Source organism: Lepidochelys kempii, chromosome 6 (assembly GCF_965140265.1).
Source record: "Lepidochelys kempii isolate rLepKem1 chromosome 6, rLepKem1.hap2, whole genome shotgun sequence".
Lineage (NCBI taxonomy): Eukaryota > Metazoa > Chordata > Testudines > Cheloniidae > Lepidochelys > Lepidochelys kempii.
This window is the reverse complement of record NC_133261.1, coordinates 21588407-21614763: the sequence shown is the minus strand read 5'-3', so window position 1 is coordinate 21614763 and position 26357 is coordinate 21588407. Positions and strand designations below refer to the sequence as shown.

At 40.1% G+C, this 26357-nt stretch overlaps 1 protein-coding gene across 3 annotated transcripts in view; it reads left to right on the top strand.

The window, feature by feature from the left end:
* The window catches only part of LRP5 (LDL receptor related protein 5), a 248622-nt gene that overhangs the window by 181834 nt on the left and 40431 nt on the right, over nt 1-26357 (top strand). For all 3 annotated transcript variants that reach the window (XM_073347077.1, XM_073347076.1, XM_073347078.1), the window contains 6 exons: nt 12472-12688; nt 15679-15968; nt 17749-17975; nt 18872-19056; nt 22985-23308; nt 25207-25409. In XM_073347077.1, the coding sequence (XP_073203178.1) occupies nt 12472-12688; nt 15679-15968; nt 17749-17975; nt 18872-19056; nt 22985-23308; nt 25207-25409 (1446 nt within the window). The remainder of the gene's footprint in view (nt 1-12471; nt 12689-15678; nt 15969-17748; nt 17976-18871; nt 19057-22984; nt 23309-25206; nt 25410-26357) is intronic.

Below are 26357 nucleotides of genomic sequence, written 5' to 3'. Positions count from 1 at the left end.
GTGTTTTAGTTTTTTTAACATTGTTGTAACAAATTGAAATTCTACCTCTTTACCAAGGTGTTAGTTAAGTTTTAAGAGCTTCAGAAAGTTGGAAATATATATACGGGAAGAGCTTTGGCAGCCTTTCATCCATTATTGTTTTTGTAAAAAATGGAAACTAAGTTATTTGGTTGTATATCCTTACATGTTCCATTGGTGGCTTGGGAATTATTGAAATTAAGAATAAATTATATTTAAATAGCAGCACATTTTCCACTTACTGCTTATTCATACAACATTTAATTTAAGACAAAACAAAAGGGAGGATTGAGTTCATCCTCCATATATGGCTTATATTGTCCAGAGATGAGTTGCAATATGTTGTTTTGTTTTTAAATCAGTTTGTGTAGAACTTCTTTTCCCTTTAAAGGATGAAGCAGTCAGTCCTGTTGCGGTTATACTAGACAGGAAAGAAGTTTCAGAATTGACCGGTTGCACCCTTAATACTTTGATATCCTGTAAGCAGAACAAAGTTCTGGAAATGTCAGGCTGATGTAACAGTGCTTCATATGGAGAACATTAGCTGTTCCTAGATTAGATTTATAGAACGTAAGATAGGTTCAAGATCATAATCATGTCAGTGCAGCCTTTCCAACAAAAGAGAAATTACCTATTGTTCCGCCTTTGTTAGTGCTTGTTGTTTGTTTTGTGGTTGGTTTTGTTTTTAAAAGCTAATTTGGAAACCCAGTATTCTCTCTAGGACTACCAAGAGTTTGTAAGGTCCAAGGAAAAAGTCAGGTGTGATCATTTTGATGACACGATGTTATGACAATTCTGGATAAGGAGTTACATTGTATACAAGCATCTATTTCAGATGGTGCTAAAATGGGTACAAAAGATATTTAGGTATGTATCTTAATGTAATTTATATTCTGAGGGAAAATAACGACTGATCAAAATGCATTCTACGTAAGGTTATTTCAATTGCAAAAGCAACCAGAAAAACAGGAAATCACTTTATACTTCGTATGACTCGATTTTTCAAAATGTAACATGCATTGTAATATGCAGTCCTAGTACATTTGGAATTCTTTAAAAAAAAAAAAAACCCAGTGCTATAAACTAGCAAAATGGCCTGTTTCCATTTGTAATTTAAGATTTTAAATAATATGAAAAGAAGCAGATTGAGGAATAAATTGTTCTGGAGTCAGTGAGTTCTGAACACACGGCTTTGAAGTGTCCAGTTTGTAATTATGTTTAATTGACTAGGACTCCAGTGGTGGTAGATTCCAAAGTCAGCTGGAGCTTATGTTTCTTCAGTTCTTTTAAACTTATCCTTATATTTGAAAAAAATGCTGTTAAGAAAATTCTCTCCATCACATTCTTTCTTCCCTTACTTTCCCATGACCATCTTGTCCCATTAAATGATACAGTACTACTTTAATTTAAAAAAAAAAAAAAAAGCATGTTTTGTAATCTTGCTAATCTGTTGGTTTATCTATGCCAATAGAGCAGTGTCCCAGAGAGGGATAGTTCTTGTATTTAAATGACAGCATTTAATCTGTGCAGTTCAGGTTATCCTTGCTTTAATGCAGAGCTTTTACATTACACTCAGAGGGTTGCAGTGATATGTTTTTTTCAAGCTGCATCATTTTGGTCCCTTTCTTTAATAGTGGAATCTGATACTGAAATTCAAGGAAAACTGATTATCCAAACTATTTTGGCACATTGCTGCTTTAGCACATGTTTTAAAAGTGTCAGTAGGGAGTCCCACATATTTTCCTTGTTGGAAGCTCCACTGTGCTCCCCTCTGTCTTCGCTGTTGATTTAATATGCGGTTTTCCCCGTGAATCTCACAGGTGCATGTTGTGAGCCTCTCCCAGCAGCTGATGCTGTACTGAGAGTTAATCATCAGAAAGATCCTATGGTATTTTGCTTGATATTAAAGTTAGATTGTATATTTATCAGATAGTGGAGGCTGAGTTAATCTGAACAAATCTTAGAACTTAAACTAACTTTTGCGGGATTGCAAACAAACAGATTTTTATAGCAAAAAATGTAGCTTTTGTTATCTTAATTTTCAGGTGCCCAGCTTGTGACCCCTTTGATGGGGCCTAGTTTCAGAAAGTGCTGAGCACGTGTAACATATCTCTGTAAAGGTTATGATCTACTGAATCTATTCCTCCTATTTGTATGCATGTATCATTTCTGTGTTCAAAGTTATGAATATCAGCTGTGTACTTGCTTGATTTCTAAGTAGCCTTAGTAAAGCATTTGATCAGCTTCTTGAGAAAGGAATGTGCACGTTAAGTGCCCAATCAAGAAACACATAATGAACAATGGATCTTGGAAGGCTCCAATCCACATAAATCTACTTGAGGATGTTCAAGGTAGCATGTGAACCATGGCTGCTACCTGAGTCATGCTTGGACATGTGACTTGCCCATGTGTCTCCAAAACTCCATCTTGTAGCTAGCATTCTACACAGGGGGAGGGAGAGGTGTCCACCCACAAGAAAAAGTCTATTTATACCCCAGGGAGACCCCTCCATTTTATCTTCAGCTGGCTCAAGAGAAAGCCTCTCCACCCCAAAGGTTACCTGAAAGAAACTGGGACAAAGGACAGTAACTACAAGAGGTGTGAGTGATTGCTGGACCCAGACTAGAAGGAGACTAGTCTGTAAAAGAAGCTTACAGGAACATCTATGAGGGTGAATTTCATCTGTAATCACTTTCTTACCGTATTAGGCATAGACTTGCTTGTTTTGTTTTTATTTCGCTTGGTAATTCACTTTGTTCTGTCTGTTACTACTCAGAACCACTTAAATCCTACTTTCTGTATTTAATAAAATCACTTTTTACTTATTAATTAACCCAGAGTATGTATTAATACCGGGTGGGTGGTGGGGGGGGAACAAACAGCTGTGCATACTTCTCTATCAGTGTTATAGAGTACGAACAATTTGAGTTTACCCTGTATAAGCTCTGTACAGGGTAAAACAGATTTATTTGGGGTTTGGACCACATTGGGAGTTGGGTATCTTAGTGTTAAAGACAGGAACATTTCTTAAGCTGCTTTCAGTTAGGTCTGCAGCTTTAGGGCACATGGTTCAGACCCTGGGTCTGTGTTGGAGCAGACTGGCGTGTCTGGCTCAGCAAGACAGGGTGCTGGAGTCCCAGGCTGGCAGGGAAAGCAGGGGCAGAAGTAGACGTGGCACATCAGGTGGCAGCCCCTAGGGGGTTTCTGTGATCCAACCCATTACAGTGTATTCCTGGAGTCCTGCCATGAAACAGCTCTCAATTCGGAAGTGAACATTGGGTGATGACATGCAGGTAAACACACCAAGAATCCTCTCTGTTTCAGAATTTTTGTATCCAGCACTGCCACAAGAAGTAGCTTTTTGCACAGGATGACAGCTTACCCAGGTCAGATATGCAGCTGTAGACGAGTATGTTGTCTTGTTGGAGTGAATCAGCATGATAGGATGATCTGTTGTGAAGTTAGAAGTGGGGAAGGCCTTCCACAGAAGAGGATCTGATGCATCACTAAACATTCTCAACTTATTTCCAGTACTGAGGGACTATCAATCATCACTATGTTCTGCAGATGTGTTACCTCCTGTACAAGAGACTTTCACTCCAGTTGTGTTTCATAGATTAATCCTAAGTGTTCTGTGTGTGCTTTTCTTTGCAGATCTTTCTCAAATAAAATAGGTGCTGATGGCTGGGTTTGTTTGTTAATAAAAGTTTGGAGAATTAGAATCATCTGTGAAAGTTAGAATAATAAATATGAATGATCACAGTTGTGTATGCTGGCTGGCAGACAGCGCTAATGCATAAGTTATGTGAAAGAAAGAAAAAAGTTAGTTTATTTTTACCAGATGGACTGGCTGTTGTCAAGGTGCACTGAAATCGTCACAAGATGGCCTTTTTTACAAGCATTTGTATGCTCAAGAAGTTAACTCAACAATGAAGAGCTGCTCTCCAAATTCCCAATTCTCTCCAACCATTTGAGCCAGCAGATTGCTAAGAATCATAGAATATCAGGGTTGGAAGGGACCTCAGGAGGTCATCATAGTCCAACCCCCTGCTCAAAGCAGGACGTATCCCCAACTAAATCATCCAAGCCAGGGCGTTGTCAAGCCTGACCTTAAAAACCTCAAAGGAAGGAGATTCCATCACCTCCCTAGGTAACCCATTCCAGTGCTTCACCACCCTCCTAATGAAAAAGTTTTTCCTAATATCCAACCTAAACCTCCCCCACTGCAACTTGAGACCATTACTCCTTGTTCTGTCATCTGCTATCACTGAGAACAGATTCATCTAGATTCATCTAGATTCATCCTCTTTGGAACCCCCTTTCAGGTAGTTGAAAACAGCTATCAAATTCCCCCTTATTCTTCTCTTCCGTAGACTAAACATCCCCTGTCTCTCCTCATAAGTCATGTGTTCCAGTCCCCTAATCATTTTTGTTGCCCTCCGCTGGACTCTTTCCAATTTTTCCACATCCTTCTTGTAATGTGGGGCCCAAAACTGGACACAGTACTCCAGATGAGGCCTCACCAATGTCGAATAGAGGGGAACAATCACGTCCCTCGATCTGCTGGCAATGCCCCTACTTATACACCCAAAATGTCTTTAGCCATCTTGGCAACAAGGGCACACTGTTGACTTATATCCAGCTTCTCGTCCACTGTTACCCCTAGGTCCTTTTCTGCAGAACTGCTGCCTAGCCATTCGGTCCCTAGTCTGTAGCGGTGCATGGGATTCTTCCTTCCTGAGTGCAGGACTCTGCACTTGTCTTTGTTGAAGCTCATCAGCTTTCTTTTGGCCCAATCCTCTAATTTGTCTAGGTCCTTCTGTATCCTGTCCCTACCCTCCAGTGCATCTACCTCTCCTCCCAGTTTAGTGTCATCTGCAGACTTGCTGAGGGTGCAATCCACACCATCCTCCAGATCATTAATGAAGATATTGAACAAAACCGGACTGACCCCGGGGTACTCCACTTGATACCGACAGCCAAAGAGACTCAAGTAGACTGTTTAGGTGGGTAGTGGTCAGAGATGTATTTTTTCAGTGTTGGTAGATGGTTCTGGTACTGTTTTTTTGTTTTGTTTTTGTTTTAATTTATTCTGTTTTCTCCATAACAGCTTCTGTCAATACATACCTGGCAGTAAGCCCTTCCAGAAAGAAAAAAGGAATCTGCTTTTATCCTGAAGCACTGATGAAAGGTGGCCCTATTTCAGCTGCTGGAAAGACCTGAACTGGGCTGAATATAGAATGTAGGATAGCCTGCTCACAGCTGCCTCTCTTCTCTTTTGAGTGCAGGGTGTTGACCCTCTGGAATTTGCCTCTCCAATGTCTCCCCAGGGCCCCTGTAGAGAATTTCTCAAAGTGATCCAGATTACTGTCTCCTACAAAGGGCTGAGCTCTTACCCTCCAGGAGCCAGTCCTAACCTCAGAGAACTCAGAGCCTGAACTAGGATCCCCTGCGTGCCAGGCCTTTAGGCTACCTAGGCCAGCCCATTGCCCTTTTTGTAATGCTAGTGATTCTGCCTTGCTAAGTATTTGTTTCTAGTTGTCTAAGCTTTGTCTGTGGCAAATCAGTGAATTGGTTTCAGCTTAATGAATTAAATATAGGGGCAAGTGCTCTGTCTTTTTCTTTGTTGTTATGTCAAAAGACACGCTATATATGCAGAATATTTGGTTCTTCACAGATGCACCTGAAATGTAATTGGACTGCATGAATCACACTGATACGTAGAATTTAATTGCATTGTTTTACTTTAATCTTGTTCAAAGAGCCTAGAGCTTTTGAATGTTATATTTGGGAATATTTGTTTAATCATTTAGCGTACATTGAAACAGCAGCATCTAAACAAAATCACAGCTTATTGTGCTTTCTGTATAACTTGGTTTATTAAAACATTTTGATGTCTGATAGTTTTATGCCACCCAGGATGGATTTTATCTGTGCTTGATGACCCTTCATTATTAAAAGCTTTGCCATTCAAGTCTTCAAAATAATCAGGCTTTTAATATGTATGTATGGTAGAGGTGGTCATGTGGCCTGACATGGCAACAAAAAGTACAGCAGGATCTTGGGATCATGGGTTTATTCTTTGACTGTGGCCAAATTTCTTTGACTTTTTTGGGCCACACCCAGTCTTGCCATGCTGTTGGTGCAGAGCAAAAACTCATTGGGAAATAGAAATGCTAGATCTGAACTTATGCATTGAGCCAGCCTTTTTATGCTATTGTCTTGCACTTGCTGATACAGACCTGTGATTTGATGCTTGTTTCTTATATCTGATTATTAGCTTTGCTACCAGGAGAGCCACCTGCACCATCTGGACTAGACTAAGATTATGCTTCCATAGTGGTGAATATCTCTTTGATCAGTGATAGATACTTAAACCTGTCAGAGAACTGGTTACTGAACTATTACCTTCTTGTAGCTAAGGAAATTTTCCCATAAAAATATGAATAAATCTCAGGAGTTCCCCTTCACTCACGATCTGCAAACTAGTGTGTAAATCTAAACCTTTTATGGAGGGCTTTTACAAGCTATACAACTGTTAGTATGAATGTATTCCTGGCCACTTGACATCTGGCCTCTCTGAGGATTAACTAATTTGACATCCCACTGTTTGTTAGTTGCCACAGAGGAGATGGTATGTCTGCAAAGAGGCTAGTAGAGGTGGAGGATGGCAGATTTCATGAGATAATACATGGCATCAACATACTCAAAGTGGGAGTCATATTATTTTAGGTAGGGTTACCATACGTCCATATTTTCCTGCACGTGTCCGGCTTTTTGGTTCTTAAATCGCCATCCGGGAGGAATTTTTAAATATCTAAAAATGTCTGGGATTTTGCCATTTTTATTTTTCCCCAAAGAAGAGTTGATCATTCAAGAAAGAGAGTGCCTGCTTTCCCCCCCTTTCTATGCCAGTGCTTGCGCCGCCAAACAACTGTTTCGTGCGGCTGGGAGGGAGGGGGGAGGAGGGGAAACGCGGCGCACTTGGGAGGAGGCGGGGCCAGGGTGGGGATTTGGGAAGGGGTCCAATGGGGCAGGGAGGGGCGGAGTTGGGGCAGGGACTTTGGGGAAGGGGTGGAGTTGGGACGGGGGCGGGGGGGGGGTGCAAGCAAATCCCCACCCTCCCCCTCCCCGGTGGAGTGTCCTCTTTTTTGAATGTTCAAATATGGTAACCCTATTTTAGGAGACTAGCTGCAACATTTAATTAGTCTTGTTTCTGTGGCCTTCCTCAGCACAGATACTATATATGTAGCTATATGAAACAGAGGAATACACACAGAGAATATGACACCATCAATAATCTGAGATCTGCACTAGCTACCAATAACGGAAGAATGGTCTAGTGTTTAGGGCACTACTCTGGCATATAAGAGACCTGGGTTCAATTCTCTGCTGAACCAAAATCTTCTTGTCACTTAATCTTTCTATGCCTCAGAGGTGATAGTACAGCTCTCCCTTGGTGGGGTATTGTGAGGATAACCACATCAAAGACTGTAAGATGCTCAGATATAAAAGGAATGGGGGCCGTATGAGTATTATAGATAAGTTTTTGGGGAAGTTAGGGTGTTGATTTTATCTTATAAAGAGCTGAAATAATGTGGGAGCTGGTTTCCTGAGATGACCTCCCTTCCCATGTCATCCGGATACACTTGAAATCAGCGCCTCATATTCCACATAGATTTAGGATGTAACCCCATATAGAGCACATTGCAGTAGTCTGTTCTTGATGTGATAAAGGCCTGGGTCACTGTAGCAAGAAATACATCAAGATAAAAGTTTGTACACTCATTGTCAGGAGCGGATGGAATTTACCACAGCTACTACCTGAGCATCTGGAAGCAGCCCCAGAAAAACCCCTACATTGCAAACCTTAGTCTTCCCTGGGTTTAGCCTCAGCCAGCTAGCCCCAGCAGTTCAGCCCTGTTCACAATCTTCTCAATAATCTCATGCAAGAAAAGAAGATTGGAGGCTGGGAAATAGTTGGTGAGACTGTCAGGATCGAGATGTGATTTCTTGAGCATGGGTCTAATCGGCAAAGGACCTGATATCTCCATGCTGGACTTTACCAGCTATGAAGGGCTAGAATCCAACTACCAGTAAGTTCTGCCAAATAAATTTAGAACCTCAGTGAGTACAACTGGCTCAAAAATCAAGCAGAGGAGGCCAAACTGCTTGTTCACCCCCACCCCCCCACCTATTGACATGGATCAGCTGTCTCCATTAGGGCTGTACTGGTTTGAAACCAGTCATATTGCCCACCAAGTAGACAATGCCTCAAAGCCAAAATAATCTCCTGCTTCCAAATGAAGGCTGCTTGGATTCACTTGGCAGTCTGCCTGGATTGTTTCTTCTGTTGATGATTTTGCAGAAGTTATGATGCAGAGAAGAAAGAACTTTCTCCATTTCCATTCTAGTCCTGGTATAAGACTTATTCCTTGTTGCAGTCCGACCAACATCACAATTCTAAGCTCCACTCCATTATGTGTCATGTATTGCATATTGTAGCAGGGAGGAACTTGATTGCCTACCAGGTTTTCTTTCTCTAATTTTAATGGTGGCTTTGTAAGTTATGACTATGTAGACATGTATGTGAATATAAAAATACATATATTTTCCCTCCCTGCTGTGTCCAGTCCTAGCCTAGTGCGTTCTAGCCAACTTCAGTACTTAAATGATATTTTGCCATTCATCTTTGTAAAGTGTTTTGAGATATGCTAGTTTGAAAGTCCTTCTACTGTACTGTCCTGTTTGTAAAGAGAATTTGTATCTCGTTTACTTAATATGGCATCCAGCTTGGCTTCAGCACCTGAGTATGCACAGTGAACTTTTGAACCCAAGGCATTTGGCCCAGAGAATTGCCTGTGGGATGGATGCTCATTTAAATAAATGAGTATTTGAGGTTTGCCTGAACATGATGTAATGGAGATAATTGCAGAACCATTTGGCTTTAAACTGCAGACATCAACGTTGGTGTGTGTTGTTTTTTGGTTGTTTTTTTAAAGAAATGTTCAGTATTTAGCTTAACCAAATAAAGACATTAATCTTAAATCTCTGCTACCTCATGTAGCTTGGAAGTTATGGTTAATACAAAACTTCCTGGTTTAAGAAATTGTAGTTATTTTTAGCTGTCTCAAGCAGGAGACTTTCATCTGAAAGGAGTCCATTGATTTACCTCTCTTGCATAGCTCCAGGGTGTCTCACAAGTGGATTAGCTCCATGCTTCAAAACGATACCTGTGCACCACTTGTCTGCGCTTCCTGTTTTTTCTACACTTTTCCCTTTCTGCTTTTAAAAATGTAATTTCAAAAAGTGTTTAAATTCTTACCTGTTTCAAGAAAACAGAAAGACGAGATGGGCAATAATTGGCTCTCTTATGTAGAGCTTATGCTATTAATTTTTCAGCAGAACACTGTGATTTCCTGTTGGTGCTACACATTTAGGGTTGTGTGACAGATTTTAGGAGTCTATTGCTTTGCCTTACTATTTAATACAGTAAGCAGTAAATACACACTGCACTATATTTAAGTTAATGTTAGCTGCTAGGTAGCCTTAAAATTCACATACAGTCTTAAAAAATGCTTAAATCCTACCATAACCTGCAAGGTGGAGTCAATGCATTATAGCAGGATTTCTATATATGGTACAGATATATGGACAGTAGTTGTCAGTTCTCTACCCTTTGGCTGGATGAGACCATGCATTTCCTAGCCTTTAAGAATGTTCTTGGTTACAATCCATTAACTGGAACTGGTGACCAGAGGACACCTTCATATCTCCAAACTGGAAGCCTCATGCCCAACATATCTTCGCCATGAAAGAAATGCATATAACATTTGTAAATTTGTGGATGTCTTTTGCAGAGCTGTGACAGAAATGTCAAGTTTTAAATCTGAGAGCTTTCCCCCTATATTCAGAATCCCATCAAGAATGAGTACACTAAATTTCAAGGTTCTAACTTAATGGGAGCCTGACAGTTGTGGGTCAACCTGTCACAAGCTTGTCTGCGTGTGTCTACGCTGTATTCACACAGCATTCAAGCTAGTCATCTAATTGTTTTCAGGCTGTCTACATTGAAACTTCTTATAGAATTTATGGGTGCCTTGCGGCTCTCCAATATATAAGCAGGCATTTAATGGAACAACAATGGGTGTTAGCATGTTATGGATGCCAAATGATTATAGTGAATCGTTTTGAATCTACCTTGGCAATCTTTCTTTGAGTCACAAGAAAATGGAAGCATCATTAAACAAAGAATGGTTACCTCCACATGCTTTACAATTTTAGTATCCTAGTGCTGAAAGAATCTCCAAATAATAGTAAAAAGGAGCTTCTGTATAGAATAACTTTAAGAAGATAAAGGACCATCTGGTATAGGAAAGATAGTCAAGTGGATAAGGCACCAGACTGGGACTCAGCAGACCTGAGTTAAACTTCTAGCTCAACCACAGCCTTCCTGTGTAACCTAGGGCAAATCACTTAATCTACGCCATGTCTCATCTCCCCACCTGTAAAATGGGGATAGTTTCCTCCCACACAGGGGTGTTCTTGAGAATAAAATCTAATGATTGTGTGGTGCTCAAATGCTACTGTGATACGGACCATGTAGTTACCTAGGTAGAGCTCAGAAATACTGAAAATAAAAGAAACTGAATGGCCCAGGGTATGGATAATGACTCTGTCCCTTCTTGATCACAGTTTCACAGGTACTCATTACCACCATCTATTGGCAGTAGAATGGCCACATATATAGGGTCTTCTGTACTCTGCAGCAAGCTGGGCCTGAGTTCTGTGGCAAGGTTTTCTGTGGTTTCTCTGGCAGACTAGATATTTTGCAACAACTTAAATTTAATGATGGAGGCTTTTTATTGAATGACACTGGAAAATGTATAGAAGCCAGGACAGTGTTCCATGTGTTAGTTTCATATTACAACCACCAAGCTTATTTTATGCCACCCACACACTAAATTTTCAAGGTAAGAGAATTATTTTACAAAATGTATAGCTACATTATAATAATCATTGGGGAGGAGGTGGAAACTGGAGGCTTTGACAACTGCATACAAAGGGATAGCTAGGGCTTTTGATTCCTGGGAAGGTATAGGAGGCAGTTTGATCACACAGGAGATGGTTGAAATTTTCCTCTGTTTTTCCATTTTGTGGAGCAGGTGGATGTGGCTTTAGGTTGGGGCTGTTGGGAGTGTGAGTGTATGTATGTGCGCGCAAGAACTCCTACTTTCCCCAACAACCCTTTACAACAACCATCTGGCAAACATGGACAAACACGTTAATCATAACTGGCGGTTTGCGCGAAAACACTCAGCAGTGAAATAGTTAAGTGTTGACACTTAAATGTTCATTGTTGGGTGCCTGGGCATCTCACACCTCTGATTTCAACCTGTCATTTTAGGAAGACAATTCTTCATCGGTTCACACTCATTTCACATCTCGAAGATTATCTTCACAACCGTAAGAGCTAGAAACAATTATTTTCACGGTGAAAGCTTACATTTTGAAGCAAGATTCCATAGCTATGAAATAATGGAATACACACTGAATGGATATAAAGAATGAATTACACTGGGGGTGGCTACTTCAGACCAGGAGTGACATTCATGGGATTTACATTGCTTATACTGTGTCAGTTCAGAGGGTAAATGGAAAATGACTACTTTCAGGCTTGTCAATCTGAAATTTGCTCTTTGAACTAAATCCATTTACTTTTTATTTTTAAATTGGGATTTGTCAAAAAATGTTTGTCACAATGATTTTCTGACCAATAATGCCGTTTCAGTGAGACTGGAATTTTTCACCAAGTTGTGTACATTTCTGAGAGATTTTGTTTAGAAAAAAATGGGGGAAAAATTCAAAAATGTTGAAACATCCCATTTGGATACTTTCAGAATGGAAAGTTTCAATTTTCAGTTTGAAATTACTTTTGTTTTTTTAAATTTACTTTATATATATATAAAAATGAAACAATTCAAATTTATCTAAATAAAACGTTCCAATTGACCCAAAATGAATTTTTTTCAGAATTTGAGTTAAGAAAAATAATGGAATTTTGGCTTTTCTTCCCAATTTGGGATGAATTTTTGTTGATTTTTTTGAAATCACAAAAGTGTTTGCAGAATGGAAATCCATTTTCTGACAAGCTCTGTGTATAGGTAACATAGCAGACGTAGACTGCATGGCTGCCTCCTCACCTTAAATGTTATGCGGTAGAAGTGTTGTTCCTTCTTTGTCTAGAGATGCTAGCACTTCATTTGTGTTACACCATTTCCTAAATACATTCATACAGAGCATGAGTTTTTTGTTTCCAGAGGGAGGTGGTCTCTAGATAGGCTTGCTGGAGTGGCAAAAACACCTTCAAGTCAAAGTATGATCAGATTTGTTTCAACTACAACTACTCTGTTAGAAGTAATGGTTTTTCCTCTCCTCTTATCTGCCCCACAGGTAATAAATGTTGATGGAACAATGAGAAAAACTCTACTAGAAGATAAACTTCCTCATATATTTGGGTTTACTTTGCTGGGGGACTACATCTACTGGACAGACTGGCAGAGACGAAGCATTGAAAGAGTTCACAAAATAAGAGCAAGCAGGGATATCATCATAGATCAGTTGCCAGACCTAATGGGCCTCAAAGCAGCAAGTGTGACCAAAGTGTTTGGTAAGCATGAGCAACGTGAAATGGAATTGAGATACTTTCTGGAGGGTTTTGCTTTTGTTAAACAATAACCTTCACCCCTTTTGACAGGAATAATCATGTTCTAATGCTGTTTAAAGGGAAACTACCATTTTTTGCTAAGCTAGCGCAGTGAAAGTATCACGAGAACAGTCTGCTTTCATGACAATTGCCATCAAAAAACTACCATGTATGAAAATACACCCAGTAATTCCTTCTGAAATTGCAGATTAATGCAATAAGCAAAATGGAAGCAGTTTTCTTGCTCTACTATTCTTAAACAATAGGCAACTACTCATCCCCTGTGTCAGTGAGGAGGCAAAGTTTTGTAGCCTATTACAGCAGTTCAGTGAAGTGACGGACAGCTGTTAAACATCTTTTCCATGCTTTTTTCTCTGTAATGGTCAACCGAGAGCATATCCTGCCAGAAGCTAGGAGTGACATGACAAGATGTGCGTGATTTCCGTGGCTTGTATGCAGAATTCCACAAAATTCTGTAGTTCCTGCTGCTGTGTCTTCCTAACCTCGTAGTGACAGTAAACATAAATCCTTTGCAGAGCTTCTGTCGCGTGTTGTGGTCTGTGGCAGGGATTTAATTTCCATGCCTGTCGGAGGAGGAATTGTCTGCTCGCTCATATACTCTTGCTAGTGGGGGCGGGGAGCTGGTGAGGAGAGCCAAATCAAGTACTACCACTAAGCCCCTACCAGTTTTCCCTCACTAAGCTCCTGTCTTCCCCAATTCTTACACCTGCACCCCTATACAGCTTGGCATCCCCTGTACATGTCCCTTACTGTCCCCTCTGGTCACAGTAGGATCTCTTCCACTGGGTCCCCTCTTGCTTCCCATCCGTGTCTGTGACAGACTGTGTACAAGTGTCTGTCACACTGTTAACTGCCTTTATCCACTGTAATCTGTACATACTACTAGAAAGGCACAAAGCTGCTCTGTGCAGCAGACCTGTGAGGCAGAATAAGAGGTGGGAATCTTGCAAGTAGGCAGTTTATCTCATACGGCCTGAGAACTGGGAAAGCAGGATGTACACACTAGTCCTTGTGACCTCTGAGCCCCAGAAGAGAGGATGAGCCACCTGCCAATTGCTGAGAAAGGGCAGAGGAAAGGCCCAGCCAGGACTCCAGTGGTCCTGTGGGATTCTCTTGCTTGGGGAGGCAGAGAAAAAGTTGTGGGCTTGTGAGATCACTGTGAGATCTTTTGGGAGCACACTAAATTGAAAACCCTGTTTCCTTTGGGGGACATACTTTTTTTTTCCCAAAGTCACCCTGTTTTTCCAGCACAAACATCTGATGAATTTCAGACTGAGTCCCCCAAGATAGGACAATATTCTGTACTGGGTTCAGCTGGAGAATAACTAAGGAACTTAATTCAGAACAAGGCCACCTGAACTCAGAGAGGCACTTAAATCTAGACCCAGGCATGGCACTAAAAAAGAAATTGAACAATGCCACATTTAACAGCAGCTGGGATCTCTACCCTGATCCCACTCTCAGTTCATCTTAGAAGAGCTTCAGTGTAGGAATAGGAGCACTGGAACTGGTTTCAGGCCCTAGAGTGGTGGCTTTGAAACCTGCAAGGTGCTGAGCATGTCCTGTGAGTTGCCAAGCAGCCTGAACTCTTACTGACTTCATTAGCTCTTAGTGGCAGCAAGTCATTCACTCCATACATGTATACGCTGTCTGGCACAGTGGAACTCTAAGCTGAGTGAGGAGGCCTTCAGATACTACTGTAGTGGTCAAGGGTACTGAGCACCTTTCAGGAGATGCTCAGCATATAGCAGTATTGTGCCTTCTCATGTACAGATCTCCATACTTTCTGTGAATCAGGTGGGTACCATAATGTCGCTCTCATTTTGTAACATGATTTGCTGTGAAATGGGTAATTCCCTAATGCAGCAAATACCATAACACTCCAGTATCAGACAGATACTGCAAATTAAATTTCATGCTAAACTACCCAAGCCCATGAGTGCATGCATAAAGATAATAGATTTATAGAAATATTTTTGTGGTCATTTTACAGTATCACTCTAGTTTGCCCCTGAATATTTACTTTGGTTACATACATCTTTAAAAAAATCATCATACTAGCTTATTTATCAATGTCACTCACTTTAAATTGCACCTGGAAGGGTGCAAAGTTCTGCCACACAAAATAACCGTAACAGAAAATATTTGTACATGATGGAGAGCCAGATCATCTGCTGGTGTGAATCAACATAGCTTCACTGAATTCAGTGGAGCTAGGCTGATGTACACCAGCTGAGGGTCAGGTCTGGAATCTTTGTCCCCTATAAAAGAAAACTAAACTTGGACTGGACTGACTTTTGAGACTTAACCATAGTAGCAGCGTTTTTAAAATGGCTGTATCTCTGTTTGCAACTGGTGAAGAGGGGCATTCATTTTGTTCTCCACTCCAATCTCTGTCCCCACCCCACCTCCTGCCGACCCATCAGCATTTGTTCATAGGCACTCTGGTTTACTTGACCAACTTACCTGACCTTGACCATCACTTACTTGATGATCTTACTGGAATTATGCTTAATGATGAATCTCAGCAGTTGATTGGATTTAACAGCTGAGAAAAGGAGCTGCAGTTAACTGAGCTCTGTTCTCACCAGTGCATGTCATTGAACTCAAGCACATTTAAAAATTCAACTGAGATGAAGATCCGTTGCCTGGCCAGAAATAAACAGACAAAACAAACACAACTGTCTGTTTTTTAGTACAGGAATGAAATCTGTGGAGAAAAACAGAAGAAAATATTTGGAGAAGTTATCAATATTATAAGAAGACTAATACTAGCCTTTAAATCCTTGGGTTGAGAGGAAAAGATCTGAGTTGATTTTTGGACCCCCTGTTGACATTCACAGCAATACGTTATCTCATAAGTCTGTAAATGCATTGCCTGTCATTCCATCCCAGACAGTTTTATCTTTAATGGACCAATGTCTCCTTTTCAGGAACCAATCCTTGTGCTGAGAATAATGGAGGCTGTAGCCATCTGTGTTTCTTCACACCTCTGGAGACCAGATGTGCTTGTCCCATAGGACTGGAGTTGCTGAGCGACATGAAGACCTGCATCATTCCTGAAGCCTTTCTTGTTTTCACCAGCAGAGCAGCAATTCATAGGATTTCCCTTGAAACCAACAATAATGATGTAGCTATTCCTCTTACTGGTGTCAAAGAGGCATCTGCTCTGGATTTTGATGTGTCTGATAATAGAATCTATTGGACTGATATTAGCTTAAAGGTATTATTAACATTTGAATTCCCTGAATATGAAGCCACAGTATAGTGCCTTTAATCTGACAAAGATCTGTTTGTTATATAATATAGCACATATTATATTGGATGTCTAAATCTTGGGTGCCACATGCATTGAATCCATAAATTAATCTGTTTCAGACATGCTTTCTGCATGCCACATATCATGGTAATTTGAATGCCTAGGTTGGCACTCTACTAAACTTGCTAACCTCCTATTCCCCCCTTTCCCCCCTCCCATTTTAATTTGGAATCCAATCTAGTAAAAGTATTAAAATTTGGCAAGTAAACCTTGGGTCTCTTATCCTTAGCTGTGGCTCCCACTTGCTGCGTTTCAGTGAGGGAGCTTGCAAAGTTCATTCTAAAATATATGTCATCAGTGTGTTTTGGCAGCAGTTTGAAATTTGATATGTGACATTTCTCGTTTATATCCCGGTGTAGGCAAAGGAGAGTGTTGTATCATCCATCACTGTTGTTTAATTTTCTTTTACATGAATTTAGCAGTGGTGGAAAATGTCAGATTGATATCACTGGAAAATGAACTCCCCTGTTTAGCTTCTTAACAGGTACACCACAAACTATGGAAGCTCTTCTGCCAGAGTGCTTCAGCCGTAACAGGGCAGGGATCATGGGGCTAGTTCAGTTTCCACAGCCTCCCTACTGAGACTAACTCAGGTGTCTGTTCAATGCTGGTAGTGGGTTTTGTGAGGTGGACATCTTTCCACGAGGAACTGTGCCAGTGTAATAAATTCATGTGCTCCAGACTACACACACAATTACTAAATAAATCACAATGAACCTTGGGAAATGGAACTAGAGGTCCCTTAGCTGTTAGTCGAACATTCTCCTGCTATCCTATTTATAGGTCAATCACTAGAAGGCAACATCTTTCCTTCATCCTCTCACTAGCGTGCACATCTACTCTCTCACCTTGAAATGAAAATCATTCCCTTGAGTTCTCCTATCTCCCAGTTTGTTAATTCATTAGTTTTTTCAAGTTGTCATGAAATTGGATAGTGAAGTAGATGTCAGCTGTGTAAAGTAGCTACTCAGAATGGATTATGTCCCAAGATGGAGAGCAAAAATTGTATTCTGGCTCCAGACGATATCACTAGATACTGGGTGGTGGCTGTTTTACATGCACATTGTTCTCACTGGTTTCTTGTGTGCTATGTACATATTCCTTGCTGCATGGCCAGCTCTGTTAAGTGTATGTAACTGAAATTTAGGTAGAACCAGCAAACTCTCACTCCTCATTAATGCTGAGACAAGCTTTGACTAATACAAGAAAACCAATCAGCTAATTCCCCTTTCTCCAAAGGAAGATACTTTCCTATATAGGTTGAAAACATTGCAAAGAATAAACAGAGAAAAGAATTAGGGCCAAAATTTTAAAAGTGAACAGGTATGCGTGGTGGGAGGATCAATATCCAGGTGCCTATCTTGAGTCCTTTTGAAGGGACCTGATACTGAGAGGGTGCATGCTCAGCACTTTCTGAAAATCACCTCCCTTTATGCATCTCAAAGGGGGCACCCAAAATCACTTGTCATTTCTGAAAATTCAGGCCTTCTTTATCTTATGAATTAATGTGTTTCCATTATCAGTATAGATTATATAAATATGAATTGCAAATACTTTCAACATTTAATGCTTGGGGATTTACATTTGAATTTTTATTGAACAATAACCCTCAGAGAATTTTGATCCCCTAATTTGATGTGTGTCCATAAGGTACAGTAATATTTTTCACACGGTTGTTTTCCAGACCATAAGCCGGGCATTCATGAATGGAAGCTCTGTTGAGCATGTGATTGAGTTTGGATTAGACTATCCTGAGGGAATGGCAGTAGACTGGATGGGAAAGAACCTTTACTGGGCAGATACTGGAACCAATCGAATTGAAGTAGCGCGCCTGGATGGACAGTACAGACAGGTTCTTGTGTGGAAGGATTTGGATAACCCCAGGTCTTTGGCCCTTGATCCTACTAAAGGGTAAGGACCATTATTTATTGTTTGAGCGTAACAATAATTAATAACACATACTTTTACAGCATACTTTGTATTTCTCTAGCACCATTTCATCAGGGAATCTCAAAGAACTTTATAGCCATTAATGGCTATAATCACCATAGTACCTCTGGGAAATGGATAGGGGCTATAAAGCAAAATTTAAAATCCCTGTAAATTAACTTTTTCTGTCTTTATTGTTTCAAAAAGCAAAATTTAACTAATTGGCTGCATACAGTTACATGGGATATTCTAATTTGCAATAAGTGAGAGTCAACTGTAAATTAGAAAAATCAGGGGATGTATTGTGTAATACATCCCTGTTTTAAAACATGTTGAGTTCACTTCATCGACCACTGAAATCTGAGTACTTATGGGGTGGAATTCAAATGTCAAAGACATTCATACCAAAGGCCAGAAGTAAAGTGGCATTTACTTCTATTCAGTTGTAACTGCTGAGGAATCTAGTTAAGTTGCAACACCTGAATCTGATTAGGACACCAAGCTTAATACCCTTACTGATCTGAAAATTCCACAGTGCCTTTCAGCACCACAGGTGGTCAGGGCCCTCGTTTTCTCTCTCATCTGAAAGAATTAAGCAATTAGTCATAAGGAGGCATGCAGTGGTAGGAATAGTAGCAGACTTAAGAAGTACTGGGCTTGATCTTGCACAGTCCTGTGCTAAGCACTGTGGCCCTATCCATCAAAGCACACATGCTTAACTTGAACTCAATAAAACAAATATTTATGTATTTAATTTTATTGATTGATAGCATACCAGTTAGCATAGCAGCTAAAGTCTCGGGGGCCCTGGGTACCGAAGCTGGATTTGAATCCATATCATAAACTGGTGCCTGTTTTTCTTCTGTTTTTGATTGCAGGTATATGTACTGGACAGAGTGGGGAGGTAAACCAAGGATTGTTCGGGCATATATGGATGGGACAAACAGCATCACTTTGGTTGATAAAGTGGGACGTGCCAATGATTTAACTATTGACTATGCAGACCAAAGACTATATTGGACTGACCTAGACACAAGTATGATTGAGTCATCAAACATGCTAGGTAATCTGCTGTTCTATTCAAAGAAACACACATCATGGTGTTTTGTACAGAACTGTGAGCACCCTGTAAGGGAATTTGGTAGTTTGTTCTTTTAGAAGGTTTAATTAAAAACTGGAGTTTGTTGCCTCCAAACTAACCTTTATTCTTCTTGCATGACAGGCTTACAGCTAAGGGTTAACTCACGGATTTTTTTTTCTCCAAGCTATTTAATGCATTTTAGAAGTGGTTGAATTAGACTTAAATTTCTTACCACCATTCTAGTGTGTGCTAATTAATATTTTGGAGAGTAGTAAAGTAAAATGCACGTGATGATGAAATTAAACATGCATAAACTTTATTTGCAAGATTAACAAAATTGTGAGGTAAACCTTTAAAGTAATAATACATTGATAAAAAATGAACCAGTCTTTCTAAAACATTTCCCATAGGGTAACAAAGAAACTGCACTTTAAAAATTATAAATTCAGGGAAAGTAAAAGAACAAACTTTCTATTTTTCTGACTAAAATCCTATACCAGAGAGATGATTTTAATCTCTTTCTTCTGTTGCGGGTATTAAATTACCCATGTCTTCTACCAGAGCAGAGACAGAGTCTCAATCTCTTTATTTCTCCAGATTAGGGCAACTGAATCTTTTTGCCTTTGGTCCAGTTTAATTGGCCCCTAATCTGAGAGTCTGCACACCTAATTCTGTTGCATAATTCCACAACCTTGTCCCCATCCAAGGCAAATTCCAGCCACAGACTGGCACTGCTAGTTCAGAATTCAAACTAAAATACACCTTTACAACCTGCATTCTTGGTTGTTGTAATAATGCTGTACGGTTAGCTAAACATTCTATAGAATTAACCTCCCAACATTTACATGTATTTTCCTATGAGAATTTATTAGAACTTCAAAAGCTTTTCTGCAGTTAAGGCTTATTAAATCTTTACATTAACATTGACAAGCTGGCTAACTGATGAAAGGAGGGAACTGCTAATACTGTATTTAGCACTTTGTGTAGATCTTTACATCTAAAGTGCCTTATAAAGGTTAACAATTACTCAGAAAGCCAAATGAGGTAGACAGAATTATCTCCATGTTTTAGATAAGGACTCTGAGACTTGGAGAGGTTAAATGAACTGCCCAGTGCTACACAACACATTGATGGCAGTCCGAATTAAAATCCAGGAGTTTGAGTTCCCTGTCCCATGTTCGTTTACATAGACCATGCTGTCTTGGTTAAATATAAATTAATACCTCTAGAATTTCTGTATTAAAAGTATGTGGCAAAAGGTAAACCTATCACGGCATTTATGTTAACAACTTTAGAGTCACTGCTGTGACGTTATTGTTGATGAACCAGGAAATTCCATATTAAGCTCTTATTTTCAGGTCTTGTTTAATTTTCCATGAAAAGCTACACTTTGGAATGAAACTTGTAAAGCTTTATTTTGGTAGTTTGGCGTTTTGGGGACATGAGAAATCTATTTTTCTTCAAGAAAGTTTTAGATGCTTTTTCTGTGCTTAGATCACGCTCAAGCACTGCTTATTTAAGTAATAAAAGTTGTAAGACATGTCATGGGCTTGGACAACAAGGACACGAGCGCCTGCCACATCTTGAAGAAATGTGTTTTAGGAAACCATGTAACTAGCAGCAGTACTTTGTGACTTTCTACTGCCTCTTTTTTTTCACAATGTACTGAGCTGCAGAACCCCAAATATCCACTCCTGAGCTCATGGGTGCTGAAGATAGAGCTGTGGGGGATACTGCAACACCCCCTGACTTGAAGGGGTTTCCGTCATGTATAGGGCTTACAGTGTGGTTCAATGGCTCACAGCACCCCCACTATAAAAATTGTTCCAGCACCCCTGCTTGAGCTAAACATGTTGAATTTAACATAGCTGCATTTACTTCAATAATCCTGTATGGACACAGGTGAAAACACATGGAAAAGAAAAACTAGAAACCACTTCTAGATCAGTATCAACCCTGGTTTACGTACATGATGAGCTGTACCCTGGCCATGATATAGCATTGTCATTGTCAGCTGGCAGTGAGTGCTTGAGCTGCTGTTATAGAGGATGTAAGTAAATGAGCTACGGGGGGCGCGGAGAGAAGGAGGGAGAGAAGAAAACCTCTGGAGCATCATAAAATAGCTGTATGATTCTGAAAGACTTTCATAATCCACATCTTTTTCACTGGCTTTCAGTGATTGCAAGTCTTACGTTCATCGCTGTGAAAAGTATATGAGAAATGCCCGACTAAATGTATGTCACTGCTTGAAATTTTTATTAGGGTTATTTCTTCAGCCAAAGTAAATTTTTTTATCAAAAGCTTTCGATAGGATCCCTCATCAGATTGATAAGAAAACTAAATTGCCAGAGGGCAAGAGGCAGATTTTTGGAATGGATTAAAAACTTTTTGTGGTACTGAGGGGAAATTCAATACTCAATGGCTGCTTCTGGAATGAGATTAAATCAGCTCTAGTAAATTAAACTGGTGCTAACACTGGGACTAGGGCCAGTTAATACATTGATCACTTTGGAGGAGGAAGTAGAGAGTGAACTGCTGAAGCTGACAATGACACATAGTTAATGACATGTAAGGAGGTTAGCAAGAACTCTAGGTAGAATTTTAGCAAACTCATTGGATAGGGGAAGTGTAACTGGATGAAAGTAAAGTGATAAAACATTGCGTGCAGTATCCAGTGATGCACACTGAGGATTCTAGAAAAGAATCTGGGTGGACGGTGTGGGATGAAGTATGTCTCCCCAGCGCACAGCAGCGGTGGTTAAAGCAGTCTTAAATTTGTGAGCAGGGGGTGTCCTCAGCCTGCTCTCAGACACTACACAGTATGTAAAAACACCCCCTTCTTGGGCTTTTGTTTACTTAACCTGGAACTAGTGAAAAACAACATAAATTTCAACTCCACTAGATCAAATGAAGTTTGTTCATCAGTAACTCTCTGCCTAGGGGAAATAAATTTTAAAAAACTTTTTTTATAGTAAGATGGCTTTTTACTCCCATTTTTAAGCTTTTCTTTCCTCCGCGAGCCTAGGCCAACTCATGGGAAAAAAGCAGGGCATTCAAAAGATCTTAGGAGTATATGTGTGGGTGAGGTGGTTTAAACTCCCCACACACTAATCAAAAAGATGATTTTAAACCATGGAGACATTTAGCAGTACATCCTCAGCTGGTGTAAACTGTCTTCGCTTAATTGATTACAGTACTATGGGGTGTTCCATAATGGTTAATCTAGTCTACCTTGGCCAGTACCTGGCGCTCCAGAAGCTGATAAAACCTTCGATTATGAACTTTAGTAATTAAGCAGTGTCATTTGTGGGAGTGTTAGGATTCCTTCCAGATTAATGCAGGAAATCATTTTGAATATCTGCATCTTCTTAAATTGCAATTGTGGGTTTTTTACAACTTAAATCCAACTTCAGAATTCCTCTGGATCAGCTTTATCCCTGAATCCCACAGATTATCTGTACGGCACTTTGGAGCACGTTGCTCACGGTACTTGTTTCATATGTGTTTTAAGTTTTTATTTTTTATCCAGATCAAGTATTTATCTGGGATTAGGGTGTTCTAAAAGTCCTTTCTCACGATCCAGTTTGGGGTGTTAAAGCTCTGACACGAAGTAATATTTCTTAAAATGACAATAGTTCCAATGGTACTACCTCTGAAGTAAAATATTACTTAATAGGAGTAAGGGTATCAGAATTTGGATCTTAGTGGCTACCTCTTCAGAGGAAGATATTGTGTAATTATGAACCCCAAATTCCATGATACTGACCCTTAGCAAATTTCAAAAATAAAAGGAGTTAAAAAATTACATTTTTTTCACACAGGATTAAATAACCCTTTTGTCACATTTTTTGCAACTGAGTTTCGGTTACTGCTTATGATTAGTGCTAACAGTATGAAGTTACTTTTTCAGGTCAAGAAAGGGAAATAATAGCAGATGATCTACCTCATCCATTTGGACTAACACAGTACAGTGATTACATCTACTGGACAGACTGGAACCTACACAGTATAGAAAGAGCAGACAAGACCAATGGGAAGAACCGGACACTAATTCAAGGACATCTGGATTTTGTGATGGACATCCTGGTCTTTCACTCTTCGCGCCAGGATGGCTTGAATGACTGCATGCAAAACAATGGGCAGTGTGGACAATTGTGCCTTGCCATACCAAATGGGTATAGATGTGGCTGTGCCTCTCACTATTCCTTGGATCCCAACAGCAGGAACTGCAGTTGTATGTCCTTTTATGTCTTACGATATTCTTAAGCATTTACAGCTCATTGCTGCTTGTGGTGCCTTTTACTATAGAAAGGGAAGGATTCACATACATACATCTCAAGGGTATTGGTTTTAAAGATGACCTGCAAACAGGGAAAAAACGGTTTGTGCCCTTTCTATGGTGCATAATGAAGAGCTGAAAGGTTGGTTGGTTTTTTAAAGCCTTAGAAATAGCAGCACTGTGAAGTCTTCCTTGTTTTGCTGGATGTGTTTCTGGCGTGACTCAGATGTGTACTAGAAGCTTTCCCAGCCTTTAATGGAATGGACGGGTGGGTGTGAGTGACAGTCTAAATAAACGCATCTTTTCTCCCAAGTGTTTTAGTTAAACAAGTGTTAGCAAAAACATTAGGGTTTTAAATCCTCTGGGTAATAATCCCATCCGTCCCAATTAATCAGGTTTCACTTCCTTTGTGTGTGTGATGTCATGACCCTGCTAGGTATCCAGTGGTCCATGTAGCTCTTTCATTCAAGTCCGAGGTTTCTAATGAAAAACCAAGCAGGAAAAGAAAATATGCTTGGGGAAAAAACAAATGAGCTGTCAACTCCCCCCGCCCCACCAAAAGTACAGAATCATAAAGAAGCAATAAGGGAGTGTCTTGTCACCTTTAACAAGCCAGGGATGATGTGGTGAAGTACCTGCATTTAAGACTCTAGGGCAGGGGTCTCCAAACTAGGGCCTGTGAGTGGGATCCAGCCCAGGGCTTCCATTTGTCCAGCCCTCCAACAGGGGAGAAGCGAACAGCTGAGTAGACATGCCGAGCAGGCAGGGGGAGGGGCAGCTGGCAGCAGCTCACAAGGGTTGTCCGCACAGCTGAGCTGTGGGGAGGGGTGAGTGCCTCTGGGAGCCAGTGTCCCCCCAGAAGGGGAGCCAATTTAGGGGAGAGTCATTGCTGCAGCCAAGCAGGCAGGGACCCCTGACTTAGAGTAAAAATACAAGCCAGATGCTTCATTACATCTCCAATAAATGGAGTAAAGAAGATGGAAATTAACAATTTCATAATGGTTAAATTTTAACTACAGCCCTAATAGAACCAAACAGTCCCAACCAACAATGGGAACCTGGAGCTTCTCTTACCAAAGTACAGCCAAACTTTCAATCCTTCGTCATTTTCTTCAGTGGAGCAGGCACGCCTAGCAGGCACGGGGCAGAGCAGACCCAAAAAGGGGAGCCAACTTACAGTACCTGCATCGATTAACTTTTAAACCTGATTTAGAATTTAATGCAACACTGAGACGGTAGAGTAGTGTTGTTTTTTTAACGATTTTGCATATATTTTGCGTTTGTTTGTATATATTTAATTTCTTTCACAGTCGCTTCAGCCCGTGAAGCCCCTTCAAAAATCTAATATGGCCCGCCTCTCATAAAGTTTGGAGACCCCTGCTCTAGTGTGATTCCTAACTTCACTGTTATTATCCTGACTGCATTATCATGCCATTCACATGTTGCCCGGTGTGTAATTTTGAGTATTCCATGATAGCGAAGGGAAATAATATCTCAATAAGATAGTGTTGGGCTCATCCTCCAAAATGATGAAATTTTGAGCAAAAATGGGACTTAAGATTTAATAGCAAGAATATCAACTTGTGATATTCATCCGATGAAGTGAGCTGTAGCTCATGAAAGCTTATGCTTAAATAAATTTGTTAATCTCTAAGGTGCCAAAAGTCCTCCTTTTCAACTTGTGAGTAGTTTTCCTTTCTTTGTAATTGTTTTTCACACTTCTAGATTTTTCTCTTCAGTCCTGTAGAATTTTTCCTTTAAATATTTTTTTATATGGTTAATGATTGCGACCAGTGTACTTGGGGGTTATGTTGCATTTTCTTTTCTTATGCATATTGTTGGACTTGTTTCAGCACCCACCAGCTTCTTGCTGTTTAGCCAGAAGTCTGCAATCAGTCGGATGATACCAGATGACCAGCAAAGTCCAGATATCATCCTTCCGGTGCATGGTCTAAGAAATGTCAAGGCCATTGATTATGATCCCTTAGATAAACTGATTTATTGGGTGGATGGACGTCAGAACATTATTAAAAGAGCCAAAGATGATGGTTCCCAGGCAAGTTTATATGTGTGTGTGTGTGTGTATATATATATATATATATATATATATATAGTGTGTATGTGTGTTTTTAGTGTATTATCTTTTTTAGTATGTATTTTATACTAGAGGTTTTCCAGGCAGCCATCACCTTAAGCCCTGATCCTACAAAAATGCATGTGCTTGTTTAAATTTACTCACTGGGAGTAGTATTTATGGATTTGCAGAATCAGGATCTTAATTTGTATACCAAGAACAATAAGATAATACTGTCAAATATGGCATGTCACCATTTGGCTTATATATTACAAACTACAAACCACAAAACTGTGATAGTTGTACAAAGACAGTCAGAGAAACTCTTAAGCCTGCTACCGCTAGTTTACTCTGTTTATTTCACAGTAATTACACTTTTTAAAATCAATGTTGTACATGACATTTTGGTGAACATAATATCGTTATAAAAGTCTCTGGGACTAAAAACTCAGTCTCAGCCATAAAAACCACATTTGGGCCCTAATTAAGCTTAAAGTTCATCACATACAATCATATAAATGTAGGACTGGAAGGGACCTCAAGAGGTCATCTACTACAGTTCCCTGCACTCATGGCAGGACTAAGTATTATCTCTAGACCATCCTTGACAGGTGTTTGTTTAACCTGCTCTTAAAGATCTCCAATGGTGGAGATTCCACAACTTCCCTGAGCAATTTATTCCAGTGCTTAACTACCCTGACAGGAAGGTTTTCCTAATGTCCAACCTAAACCTCCCTTGCTGCAATTTAAGCCCTTTGCTTCTTGTCCAATCCTCATAGGTTAAGGAGAACATTTTTTCTCCCTCCTCCTTGTAACAACCTTTTATGTACTTGAAAACTGTTATCAAGTCCCCTCTCAGTCTTCTCTTCTCCAGACTAAACAAACTCAGTTTTTTCAATTTTCCCTTATAGGTCATGTTTTCTAGACCTT